The sequence below is a fragment of the Lissotriton vulgaris genome, chromosome 6, assembly GCF_964263255.1.
Source record: "Lissotriton vulgaris chromosome 6, aLisVul1.2, whole genome shotgun sequence".
Classification (NCBI taxonomy): Eukaryota; Metazoa; Chordata; class Amphibia; order Caudata; family Salamandridae; genus Lissotriton; species Lissotriton vulgaris.
In genome coordinates this window covers 541,043,980-541,057,874 of record NC_141694.1, presented here as the reverse complement: position 1 = coordinate 541,057,874, position 13,895 = coordinate 541,043,980, and the positions used below count along the sequence as shown (strand labels likewise).

The window sequence follows — 13,895 nt, the reverse complement described above, 5'->3', positions numbered from 1 at the left end:
CTGCTCCACCAATGTCTGCCTGTTTGATTACTATTGTGTTGTAATTCCCTTAATGCAAACCGTTGTTGCTTAGTTATATTATTCTTACAAAATGCTTTTTTGCTTTCAAATTGGCTAATTGCACAAAATACAGACTGTTTAAAAGTAAGTACCTCCTTTTGGATGGTGTTTGGGGTGGGCAACAACTAGATTTGTTCCGTAGTTCTGAGGATTCATCTTCTTGATGATATTCGCGATTCATGAAAAAGACTTTCATGCGGACTTTCCGAAAAAATTCCAATGCTTCAGTCTCAAACTAACAAAATCTGTGTGTATTGAAGGAACGAATGACAATTCTTTCTCAAGCATCACTGTTTCCTCTTCTGTTAGCCTTCTTGGAGAGAGATTTATGATTGATGATTTCACTGGTTTTTGTGATACTGGCGCCATGTATTTGCGATTTAATATTGAAATGTAATGTGTGGATAAATAAGTATATCTGACATTGACTGATGTGTATGCTATTTGTGTACATATGAAATGTAAAATGTTCCAAGAAAAAAAATCAGAAGATACATTATGGAAAAAGTATGTGGTTATGTTAATTGCATTTATTGATCACACAATAACTTTTTGTGCTTGGAAAATTGTTTCAGACAAGGTACAGTGTTTATTTTGTTGAATTTTAGGAAGTTGGCATCTTCTTGTCTTAGCCATTTGGTGCCTGCAGCCAGTCTCCTGTTCACATGACTCAGTGTAGGTGACAGTTGGGCTTTCAGTGTTCCTCTTAAAGAACAACTCGCAATAGGGAGCTTATGTGAGACTGTATGGGCTATCACTAGCAGGATGAGAGGGAGGAGCTGGGATCAGTCCCACTTACACATGACTAGGCTGTGCCCTCTCTTCTCACAAAGGGCTGCATACCCCCTGTAGTCAGGGCACCTGTGCACTTCAAAGGCATGCCGCTAGAAGCTTCTACCCACTTCACAGGCACAATTGGGTAAAAATACTGGACCTCAGACACCAATTCTTCAGTACACTTTTGAACCTATGGATACTTCGTCAGGAAGAAGAACTGCTGTGCTGCCGAAAGGGCTGCCACTTTGCTCAAAAGCTTCTTTGAAGGTATGCTGTCCTGCTGTGCTGACCTGCTGCTCTCTTGCCTGGGTGAGGAGGACTGGACATGAATCTCTTGAACCAAGAACCCAAAGTGACACCAAGGGTTAGTTGGCTGACCTCCTGATCTGAAGCCTCAGGAACACAACAGGCTTCCAACAACTTTGCACCTGCACTTGGACTCTTCAATCTTTAAGTCTACCATTGTTATATTTCATATTGGTACCCTACTATAGGTCTAGGGAACATCTTTCACTTTCCCTACATCGTCTCCCCATCATTTCATATGAACGAACCTTATAGGGACATAACTCCAAATATGTACAGACTGCCTCATATGGACATAACGCCTTATAAGGACTGTTGCCTTTTATGGACTAAACTTTCACCTAGTTCCATTCCAAGGGTGGGTTTTCCCAATCAATATTGCTAAGACGTCATCCTTAGCACATATGAATAATTAATGAGTACACTCTACAGAAGGTCAACTTCACCTCTCCCATTGACTCACAAGGTTTAATTCCCAACATCATCCGCATACTGAACAATGGGAACATACGCACATAGACTATATAAATACAGCACCTCTTGCTATCAGTCAGCAGAAGGGAACCGAGCCTTCATGGCAGACACATTGACCAGAGACGCTGCAGCTCCGACATGTCATTGCTCCAGCTGACAGTGGTCTGACGATCACTTGCGGGGTGTCCAACTCAAGTCCAGGACGAGGTCCCACACTCTCACTATTCAGGCATGGGGGTTCAACTAAATCCTACTGGGATTCTTGTCTCTTAGACTTAGGCTCTTTCGCACCTACTCACATGCTAGGTACACTTAGGTACATCTAGACAGGCATCTTAGGAGTACGCACTTTATTTTATAGATGCATTTTATATTCATGCATGCGTTCATGACTATTGCAATACTATTTCTTTCTATTCACTGTACTGCTGGTTCCATATCTCTGCTACTGTATTACAGTTGTAGCAGCGCACTTATTTTACATGAGAAGAACAACGGTACAATAAATTCTTATTGTAAACAGGCTCGACTGTTACTTCTGTGTATCTCTCTGAGAGCAAAACAAGGAAGCACGAATGACTGGATGAAAAGTAGTATATTGTTTCCATGAGTCTGAGGGTATTATGTTCTAAAGTTGCACAAACTAATCTCTCTGATGACAGGAGATTCTAGTAACACTACAAGCTAGCTAATGGAAAAACATAGGCTGACATATTCGGTGGGGGTGTACAGAGTCAGTTTGCCACCAAGCCCACAGTGTATGTTATCCGTAAACAGCGTAGGTCTTGCATGAAAGGGTAATATCGGAACTACACCATGACAAGTGGTGCCACCCCAGTCCTGGGCACTTGGAAGTGGACTCAAGGTGCTCTGCCAGCCTCTGTGGATCCAGCGGAACTGGTGCATCTCCTCTGCTGTGCACGCCTGAGCAGAAACAATGCATTGCCGTTGCTACATGGATTGGACCCGTCACAAAGACCTGCATTGCAGCCCTGCAGCTCTTCGGAAGCAACACATCCACCCGACTGCGCGCTGCATCCTCAATGCAGGACTTTGCATCACAAGCTCCATTGACAGGATACTTGACAACGACACAGGCCCTCGCATCGCAGCCTCAAACCATCTTAGAACCGACACATCTCTTCGGCTGCGCAGATCCTTGCAATGCTCCACAAATCAAGATTTAAGGTACTCTGTTCTGCAGGCATAACTGGGTCATTGTAGCTGTCTTGCTCTGCATCATGGTTGGCCGGTGACCAGATATCCACAGTTGGCTTTGTGCTTTCTGTTGCTATTTTCACTAACATGTTTAAAATTGCATACCTCTGGTTTCACTACTTGGAATTGAGTAATTTCGGTCTTGTTTTTAGAATGTTCTCTTTTTCTAAGTTGGTGTGGGATCGTTTTTCTGTGGTATTTTCACTTTATTACTGTTTGAAGTATTGCAAAAATACTTAACACATTGCCTCTAATTTAAGCCTGATTGGTGTGTGCCAAGCTACCAGAAGGCTGAGTATAGATTAATTTAGGGTTGGCTTGTGCCTTACCCTGACAAGAATTGTGGTTGTTGCTTGCCCAGGGCTCACACCTAAGTCAACTAACAACACAACTTCTTACACAACCTATGTACTAATATGTCTTCTAGCAAATTCTCCACTCACACTGTATTGTGCCATGATGAGTGTAATTAATATTAGTTAGGTAATCTGATTGTCACAGGGATGGCGACCTACAGGGAACAGCAGACCTCCAACATTGGGTTCACATTTCCAAGCAGGAAAAAAAAAATCAAAGCAGTCTGTGCTCCTTAAAATAAATAGTGTAAGCCTACTGTTTTATCTCATTGCTTATTGACAAAGAAACATGGAATGGAACCATACCTCACTGTGATGCATAATGCCCAGGACCGATTCTATATGACTCGGTTTAGACTAAATATGCTATATCATTTACTTGCTGTCCCCTGTTCTGTTATGTCCTTTTTATTCTGTTCCCAGACGCACGTTTTTAGTAGGGATCCTGAAAGAAACTAAACTTAGACAAGCAAAAATGGCCCTGAGGTTTCTCCAGGAAGCCTCAGATGCTCACTCGTTGTTTTGTACAATAAGTTTTATCAGGGTTGCAATGCGGTTAAGGAACACCAGAGAAATAATTGACTGTAATGCTCCTTAAACAGAGACCCAAGTATGGAAATTTCTCATTCCTCTTTGTAAATGAAATGAATTTTTAGATTATTTTTTAACTCATTTTTAAACTCGCTTTTAAAATATATAAAAAAAATTATGTATTGTGTATGTACTTTTATGGTGTCTTTTTAAGTGCCGAATAAAGATTTAAATTGAATTGAATTGAAATAGTGCTGCTTTAAAATAAGATGCATCCAGTTCAGGATGACATCAGTAGGAGCACTTAAAAGCCACCTGGGCCACTGCCTGCTCCCCATAGACTGTCTGACACAATTCCCAAAGGGGAAGCTGCCCCATAGGGGCCATTTCTTTAAAAATCATAAGTAGGAAGGGATAACCCTTTCTTATCCCCTCCTAAATGTAATTCAAAAAGAGTAATTTACCAATGTAATGGTTTTTCAAGAATAATTCAGAATTGCAAAGGCGGTTTAACGAATGTCAAAACACAATTTTACTTTGTGGCTGCAAGCTGTGTGATATTGTGAATTGCAAGGTTTGCGACCACAAAATAGTTTTGTACAACTATCCCTTAGTTCTTTCTTATCTTCAGCGATATCACTCCACCAGCAACTCATTGTGAAATGAGCCTCATTAACAAATACATTGATGCATTTGCCAATTATGCATTTGTCTCAGCATAATTCTGATAATAAAAACTGGTTGTGGTTTTACCTGGGATAGAAGTGCATATGCAGGAGTTCTTTTAGAATGATCTGCGTAGTTATTGAGTCACCCCACAAACCTGGCAAAGCACACTGAGTGGCTCAGTGGAGCCAAGGTGGAAGTTAGCAAAGTAGCTGCAACACCGCAGTAATTATCACCATATTACTCGGCAACTGCTATGTTTTACTTGGGAATATATGTATTGCTGTACATGGATTGAAAGAATATTCGTTATAGCTTCATGAATCCCGTGCAATTCAATGTATTTTGTTTACAGCCTCTGAATTTTACTTATGCCCTTTGAATAAAAAAATGAAGTCCCTCATACAGTGAGGAGATGCATTTTATTGACAGCTGTCACCAAGGAAGCCAAGACTTGTAGTAGAAGCCACTTCATCCTGCACCATCTGTAAAGTACTGAGCAGAACAGAGTCTCCCTTTGCGGCTCAGCAGACTAAGGAGCACCTGAAACCAGGACCTAGTTTATTGATCCTACTAAGAGGTTTAGTACAGTACATGATTTCACCCCTTGTTCTTGTGCAACACTTCCAGCAGGGTAGTATGCAGCATCAACATCTAATGGGAATGTGTTACTCAATTAGAGATGGCCCATAATAGCAATGACATTGCAGCAAGAGGAAAAAGAGCAGGCTAGACAAACAAAAATGTTTAACCTTATTTATGTATGATTGTTAACCAAACAAAACAGCACACAGTTTCAGGTTCAAGAAGTACTCTAGTTAAACTGGAAATATGTTATTTCAATTAAAATAAAATGGGATTCAAATTTTCAAAGAACGTGATTTTTTGGGCCCCACTCTGATTTCGCCTTGAGAAGGCAGATGGTTTCTTGCTTGCTATCATCATAAAATTACCTGAGATGATGCTGGAGATATTTCACATCCCAGGGGTGACTGAGCAGTGAGAGAAGGGCCAAATCACTCAGGAAATAGAAGCGTGGGAAGGCCTGCCTCATCCGGTCCAGGTAGGAGGTGAGCGACCGGAAACAGATTTCCAGCTCTTCCTGGACATGCTTAAGGATGACCTCTTTGGGGACATCTCCGGCACAGCAGCACTGGAGACGAAACATGCAAAGTGTCATTCATAGAAATGCAGCACACTCAACACATACAGTGTATTATATTATAAACATTATCACATAGAAATTATTTAGGACTAGATGTACTAAGGTTCTGGTTACAAAAACTAGTAACAATTTGCGACCAGAAACTTATTTGAAATCAAAAGTATGAACTAATATATTGATTCATAAAATAAGCATTCGTATTCTGCCACAATTCGACCTATCTAGAATTCATTAGGAAGATCACAAATTGAGACTCGTTGTTTGCTCAGAGTCACATGATTGTGCCCTGCAAGGGTCAGCACACCATCAAGCTTGTGACTGTTTTAAAATAAAGGAAACTTTTTTAAGTTCCCCGAGGAAACGGAGTTGCTTTAAAAAAAAGTTTTCTTTTTTAAATGCTTTCTCTGGGATTTCTGTATTAACCAAAACCCGTTTGTATTGTTTCATGTTGTCCAGAAGTACCCGGGGATATTGAATAGTGGGTGGTAAATGGAAGCCTCACTGCAGTAAGGTTACTGGCCTTGATGAAGAAAATGTGAAAAGTTAGGTAGAACTTGAAGCACTAATTAGGGATTATTCTCTTGTATAAAAGTGAGAGTGACTGGTAGCAAAGGAGTTCAATGGTGAAACTTTGGTCTTATATCACCTAGAAAGGGAAATACTGAAGGAGTAACAGGTTTTTTAATGCTTGAGAGAAGAGTAAGTGGAAAGGTTTTACTCGTGGTGTGTGAATGAAGGGTAAGCGGAAGGTTTTACTTGCATCTTAAGAAATCAATCTTTCTCTGAATTTAGTCAATCAGGCACAGTAGCGAATGTTTCTGTGTTGTTAATTAAAGAAATGCGATAGTAAAATCGAAACAAATTAAGTTTCGTATTACCTTGAAAAGGAGGGGTCAGTCGCGGGTGCTGCAATGACGTCACCGAGAGCTACGCTGGGATTGGTAGAAACAGCCAGTGTATAGCCGAGGTAAAATTATAAAGGAGGGGTGAGTACAGAGGAGCGAAACTGACATCACAAAAAAATCGGACAAGCATTGGTTAAAATATTTTATTAAAACCAATGTTGATCAGTCATCAAGATAAAAGACGCAATGGCATTGGAGAAGCATTAGAGTAGAAGTAAATAATTGATTAGTTGTCAAAATCGAATTTTCAGTATTAATTGATAGGGGAAAATATATGTGGAGTCTCGATCTAACTATAATAGGGTCCCGTCCAGGTAGAAGATTTATAGGTTTTGCCCCCGAGCAGTATATTAGAGGGAAACCAAGTACTATGTACGGAGAGAAAAGGAAAATGTCATTTATGCAGAAGATCAAACATTATTTTAAAAAGGATAAGTCATTTAAAACTAGAGAAGGACTTATTATTCCTCTCCCGAATACACCTGCATCATATGTGATGAAAGAAAGAGGTTATCACACTTGTGTCTGGTTAGAAAATTGTATAGAGTACACAAAAGAGGATGGTATATTAGCATTTCCTGATAACAGAACATTTAATGGGAGAATTTTGCACAATTTACAAACTCGCATGAATGAATTCGAACCAAGGCCTAGATTAACTCAGTATGAAGCTTTATAAGAATGGGAGACTGAGGCTTTTGAGCGAGATAGACCACGATGTGATAATAACTTGAGTACATTTTATCCCAGATTTCCTCCTAAAACCAGCGACAAACAGATGAAACAATGGAGACAGCCCATGGTAGTAGAAGGGTTATATCCTGTACTGACCACAGAAGAAACGACAGGAAGTAAATGTGCAGAGAAAACAAAGCATTTAATGGCTGGTAGTGGAAAATCAGAAGATGATTATTTTGAAGATATTTTAATGAAAAATCCTCCGCGGTATCAAGAAGAATGAAACAGAATTACCCCTAGTGCCCCGCTTTTGAACACACCCTTAGTTCCACAAGTTTTACATGAGAGTACAATGGAAAGAGTACTTCAAGAAAAAGAAAGGGAAGCAATAAATAAAAATAGAAGTGAGTTAATTCAGAAAATAACCCAGTTAAGTGCAAATCCTGAAGCCCTAACAATACCAGTAACTATAGGCCCTGTTGTTCCCTTACATGGGGATAAGCCAAACTATTCTAAAATTCCTGTTCTGACTACACCGATCATACAACCAAGAAAAGAAAAAATTATAGTTGATGATCAAGCAAGTGAGTGTGAGTCGATAATTTCTCTAATGGATTTGCCAATAAGAGAACCAATAAATGATTCATTTAAAAAAGTTACACCTGGGTACTCAAAAGAAGTACAGATAGATACACCCACAGGAATAAGAAGTGCTACTGTGGTAACCCCAGAAGAGATAAAAGGATGGACACGAGATATAGAAAAGCCAAAATCGCCTCCAAAGATATTGGATATATTTAAATTACGAGTAGAATTAGAAGAAATGATTGCTGGAAATGTAGGGATAGAAAGATTAAACACTTTTAGTGAAGAACAGTTATTATTCATATGCAGAAATATCACCCGAATTACGAAAATATTTCATGAAAAATTAATGAGTTTGGCTGCAGAAAAGGGAATCGGAATAGGTAAATCCAAAATATTACAGAAACCATATAGGGCATAATTCTCTGACAAAGATTTAGAAAACATGAACGTGTCAGGGAAGAAAGAAGTTACAGATAAAAGAATTATTGACATTGCTACAAAAATGGGGAGATTTAGATAGATGGAAGACTACATGGACAAAGAAAAAGGAAGAAGCACAGGCAAATCGAAAAACATCTGAGTACTTAATGAAAGACAAAGAAAAGGTTGAAAGATTGTGCCCTATGAGAAAAGTTCCAGGAGGAGGTTATGTACATGTCCCATGGACCCGACAAGATATTTTATCATTTACAAATGATTTCCCAAAGCTGTAATTAATTTATGCCATGCCTTTTTCGCCATTCCCTTGCATCCTAATAGCCAGTTTTTATTTTCGTTCAAATTTGACGAGCATGTTTATGTTTGGAATCGTGCTCCACAAGGGTACACTGAAAGTCCTTCGATTTTTAATCAAATTATGAAAAAATGTCTTGAATCTCTGGTGTTGCCCAGACAATCCGTCTTGGTGCAATACATTGACGACTTATTAGTCGCATCTAAAACTCGAAATTGTTGTGTTATCGACTCCAACGCATTATTAAATCACCTAGCTGAAGGTGAATATATAGGGGGTCATTAGGATGTCGGGCGGATTGCCTCCCCCAGGCTGGTGGTTGCCACCGCCGGCCTGGCGGAGGCAATCCGCCCGACATCCACTGCCCAATTCCCCCACGCCATATTAGGATGGTGGGGGGACCGCAGTGGTGTAAAACACCGCCCGCCTGTTTTCCACCCCGGTCGCCTTGCGGCCGGGGCGGAAATTGTTTAATATGGTGGCGGTGTCTGTTAGACACGGCCAGCCATATTACAATGGGCAAATTGACAGGCGGTCTTCACTCTGGGGGCACCCTGCGGGGCCCCAGAGTGAAGGAGAATGGGGGGTGCACACGGGGGAGTACCTGTGGTACCCCCCCCACATTTACATAATCAAAGCGGCAGGCACCTCGCGGTGCCTGCCGCTTTGGTTTTGCAAATGCTACATGTAATTTTCAGTATTGTGTCAGGCGGTGCAGGGAGCACCGCCCGCCACAATACTGAAAATACAGGATGTGCCCGCCACTGTGGCGGGCACATCCTAATTCCCCCTACGGGACCCCCCCACTTATGGCGGGCGGTCCCGTTCTCCGTTAGGGTGCCAGGCGGACAAAGTCAGCCCGCCATCCTAATGAGCCCCAAAAGTGTCACCTGAGAAAGTACAATTCTGCACCACTTCGGTCAAATATTTGGGGCATCAAATTAAAAGAGGGGTCAGAAGAGTGACTTCAGAAAGAATCAAAATAATTAGAAATATGAAATTACCTCAGACCCAGAAAGAAATAGGGATGTTTCTTGGAGTTGTAGGATATTGCAGGTAGTGGATTGTGGGATTTGCAGTACTAGCCAAGCCATTGAAACAATTGACAAAGAAAAGAGCAAGAGATCCAGTGAAATGGGATGATAGAAGCATGACAGCCTTTTTGAAATTACGCAACTGTCTGTTCGAAGCACCTGCGCTAGGAATGCCAGACTATTCAAAAGAATTTGCATTATTCTGTGATGTGAGAGACAATTGTGCACTGTCAGTTCTAACGCAGAGACATGGCCTAATGCGACGTCCTGTGGCATATTTCTCTGCTACTTTGGACCCAGTGCATTGCTAGGGTGCCTAAAATCTGTAGCCGCAACATGCATGAGTTTGGAGCAAACTGTATCCCTTGTAATGGGACACCCTGTAACGATGTATGTCCCACATGCAGTTGTAATTTTGCTTACACAAACTCGAACTTAGTATCTTACTCCTAGTCGGCTGACTAGATATGAGCGAGTCATATTAGGTGCACAAAATGTAACGATAGTCAGATGTACTGTCTTAAACCCTTCAACTTTGTTGCCTGATTCATATTTTGAAGAAGTAAAAGATGAAGTCGAGCATGAATGCCTTGATGTTACTGAACTGAGTGCCAAACCTCGTGCAGACATACAATAAGAACCCTTAAAGAATGCAGAACATTAACTGTTTGTCGATGGCTCCTGTATGCGCCATGAGGAAGGAGGATTGAGTGCTGCTTATACTGTATGTACAGTGCCTGGAATAGTCGAAGCATCCTATTTACCAGGAGTCAAGTCTTACAAATAACTGAATTGGTGGCTTTAATTAAAGCTTGCAAAATTGGGAAAAATTGGAGAGTAACCATTTACACTGACAGTCTGTATGGTTATGGGGTTGTGCATGACTTTGGCCAACTCTGGATGCAAAGGGATTTCATGACTTCTTCAGGAAACCCTATTAAAAATGGAAATTTTGTAAAAGAATTAATTGAAGCATTTCAATTGCCAAAAGAAGTGGCTGTGGTCAAGTGTGCTGCTCACCAATCAAGAAATGATAAAGTGACAGCTGGTAATCGTTATGCTGACCAAGTTGCCCAATATTGAGCTAAATACAAAATAGCAATAAACAAGAAAATTGATGGATGTGGAATCAGCGGCCAACTTATGCTACTTGGGGGTATAGGAGCATGGGAGGAAGTGAGAGAATTACAAAATGAAGCAGAAACAAAAGAAAAGGAAGAATGGGAAAAATAGGTTGTCAGAGAAGAGCAGATGATGGTGTGTGGGTTTACTTAGATGGAAGACCTGTGTTACCTGACTGTATGCTTGTACCAATGGCTAGGATGTATCATGGAGACACCCACATAGGCAGAGATGCAATGATTAGACTTTTTCGACAAGATTGGTTCAACGCAAGGTTCAGGAATGTCGCAGAGAGTCTTTGCCAGAGATTCTTAATTTGTCAACAAATAAATCCAGGCAGGAAAACTGTAGTTTGTCCAGGAAATATTGGGAAAGCTAAGGGACCATTTATAGGGCTTCAGATTGATTTCATTCAATTACCTGCTTGTCGAGGAATAAAATATGTACTTGTCATTGTTTGTTTGTTTTCAAAGTGGGTGGAGACATACCCCACCAGGAGAAATGACAGCTTGACAGTAGCCAAACTCCTATTATGAGAATACATTCCTAGGTTCGTTTTTCCAGTAAATATTGAATCAGACCGAGGGTCTCATTTTAATAATGAAATCATTTGATTAATTTGTGAAGCATTTAAAATTGAACAAAAATTGCACTGTGCATACCTTCCAGAGGCTTCTGGAGTGGTAGAACAACTAAATGACACAATCAAGTCAAGGCTGGGAAAGGTGTGTGCATCCACCCCACTGGAGTGGCCTGATGCTTTCCCTCTGTTCCTGATGGGACTCAGATGCATTCCAGACAAGAATACAGGCTTGAGTCCCCATGAGATACTCATGGGAAGGGCAATGAGGCAAGTATGTATACCAGGACACATGCCGTTGAATATATTTGATGATTTGGTACTGGAGAATTGCAAAGAGTTGGCTGACCAAGTGTGTTCTATCTCTCACCAGGTTGGGGAAGATGCTGTTGCCAGGCAGCCGAACCAAGCGTATGATCTGAATCCTGGTGACTGGGTAGTAGTGAAAGATCACACTCGAGAATCGTGCCTAGCACCAAGGTGGGCAAAGCCACATCAGGTTATATTGGTTACAACAGCTGTAAAATGTGCAGGCCTGCCTAATTGGATACAAGCCAGCCACACAAAGAGGATACCTACTCCTGATGAAGCAGAATCACAAGAAACTCAAGTGGTTGAAAGGGCTGATGGTTGTACAGCTGAAGAATCACAGGAAATAGATTCTGAAGTAGCTGATCAAGAACAAACTAGCACTAGTCAGGATAATTGGATCCCAATAATGGATATGCCTGAAATCATTGTAAGAACCAGAAGTCAAACCCGATTAGAAAAGCAGAGTGATAGTGAGGATGACACAGGAATAGAAGAACACACTCAGATTATAGAAAATAAAGCTAACATCAAATCTGAGGAGTACCAGATAAGAAAAGAGCAATCTACTCAGACAGAAGCAAATAAAAGCAACACTGGCGAGTCTGAGGTGGGACAAATAGATACTAGAGAAAACGCTCAGGCAGAAGACAATCAAGAAATTATAAGACTTGTGCAGGACCAGTTAGGTTAAGAAAAACAAGGTCAGGAAGAAGAAGGAGAACGAAGTCAAAGCAAACAAATTCCTGAACAGGGTTAGTATAGCAAAGAAGCATTCATCCAGGCAGAAACTGCAAAGATAAAAAGCCTTGGACAAGGCCAGATAGAGAGGAATTCTGAAGACGGGAATAATCAAATTGTGCCACAACTCAACGAAAACAAAAGAGCATTTGAAGAAACTGAAAGCACACTGCCAGCTAAAAGACTCAGAAAAGGTGATACTTGGCCTAGTATTATCAAGAGACTGAAATATCGCCTTAAGAAAATAAATGAAGAACCTGACCAAGTAAATGAAATAACAAGTCAATCTGAACCGCCCACTGAAAAGCCAAGAAAGAGAAGTCCACAAATGCAAAGACTGAATAATAAATTCAGGGGTCCTGAATGAACTTATGTAATTCTTGAGGATTTCGAGAATCTGGATATAAGTGGAGAAAGTGATGAAGAATTAGAGGTTGATCAAATAGATGATGAAGTGAGACCAACCTAAAAGGAAGAAATTCCCAAGGTTGTATCCAGTACAAAATTCAGAAAGAGCGGAAAAACCTTCCTTGTCCAAAATGGCTGATGGGAGAGTTGTTGGAAAAACGAAACAGAATTGTAGAGAGAGCTGCTGTAAATTGTGTATATGTAGCATATGCTTAGTACTTACAATATGGTTAGGATTGACAATAGCCATTTCCTATCTAATGACCGAAAGTAAGCAAAATAACACTAGTACAAATGGAAAGGAGCTAACATTAAACAAGACAGAGTAGAATTAGAAGCATCATATGAAACAGTTTTGCATCACAGCGTATATAAAAATAATATAGATTTAAATGTGTTTGCTAACCTGTTAGTACATTATATAGAAACCATGGAAGTTAATGATTGTTATGTGTGCATGAAAATGCCAACATCTGTAACAGAAGGAGTAACATATCATCATTTGCCATTGACATATGGTATTTCATGTAGTATTTTAGCTATCTTATTTTACAGAACTGGAAAGTTACAATATTATTATTCTAACATTGATGTGGTTGTTTCTGAAATTCCCTTGCGAAAAAACATGAACCCTGTTCTTAGCAGTAGAGATTCACAATTCATGGGAGAATACTTTCTAACAATAAAAGCAATAGATATAGCTGAAGCACATAAGCATGATCTCACATGTAAGCTACATAAAGAAGAAAATATATTTCTCAATTTAGTAGAGAAAACGAGACCGGATTTCTATAGAAGGGCTTCTGAACTGAAACCTCAGATACCTAAGTGGGCTGAGAGAGAAGATTTTATTGCAACTGGCAAGACTCATGCTGCTATGTCCCTGGACCTTGAAAAGAAAGGGAAAATCGGTCTCCGTAGGTTAAAAACAGAGTATAACAATATATTTATTGGTTCCAGTGAATGTGAGCACAATTTTCTGATAATTGGTGGTTGGGAACTAAAAGGGGGAACTGATCCAGTATTTCTTGGAGTCTATTATATATGTGGAAATAAGGCTTATTTTAAGCTAATTGAACACTGGTATGGGAATTGCTATTTCGGAATAGTATTCCCAAATGTGTACCATGTAAAAAGAATCACTAGAAGCAATGAAGAAAATAACGGACTAACACGCAAGAAAAGGACTAGTTTTTCACAAATTGTAGGAGATATATTCAGAGCATTAATACCTTCAGTGAGAG

At 40.2% G+C, this 13,895-nt stretch overlaps 1 protein-coding gene across 1 annotated transcript in view; it reads right to left on the bottom strand.

Annotated features, from left to right (window-relative positions):
• Positions 1-13,895, bottom strand: part of LOC147707531 (dynein axonemal heavy chain 5-like) — a 1,425,553-nt gene that overhangs the window by 870,157 nt on the left and 541,501 nt on the right. Inside the window, exon 35 of the mRNA XM_086925656.1 lies at positions 5,342-5,541. Within this exon, the coding sequence (XP_086781782.1) occupies positions 5,342-5,541 (200 nt within the window). The remainder of the gene's footprint in view (positions 1-5,341; positions 5,542-13,895) is intronic.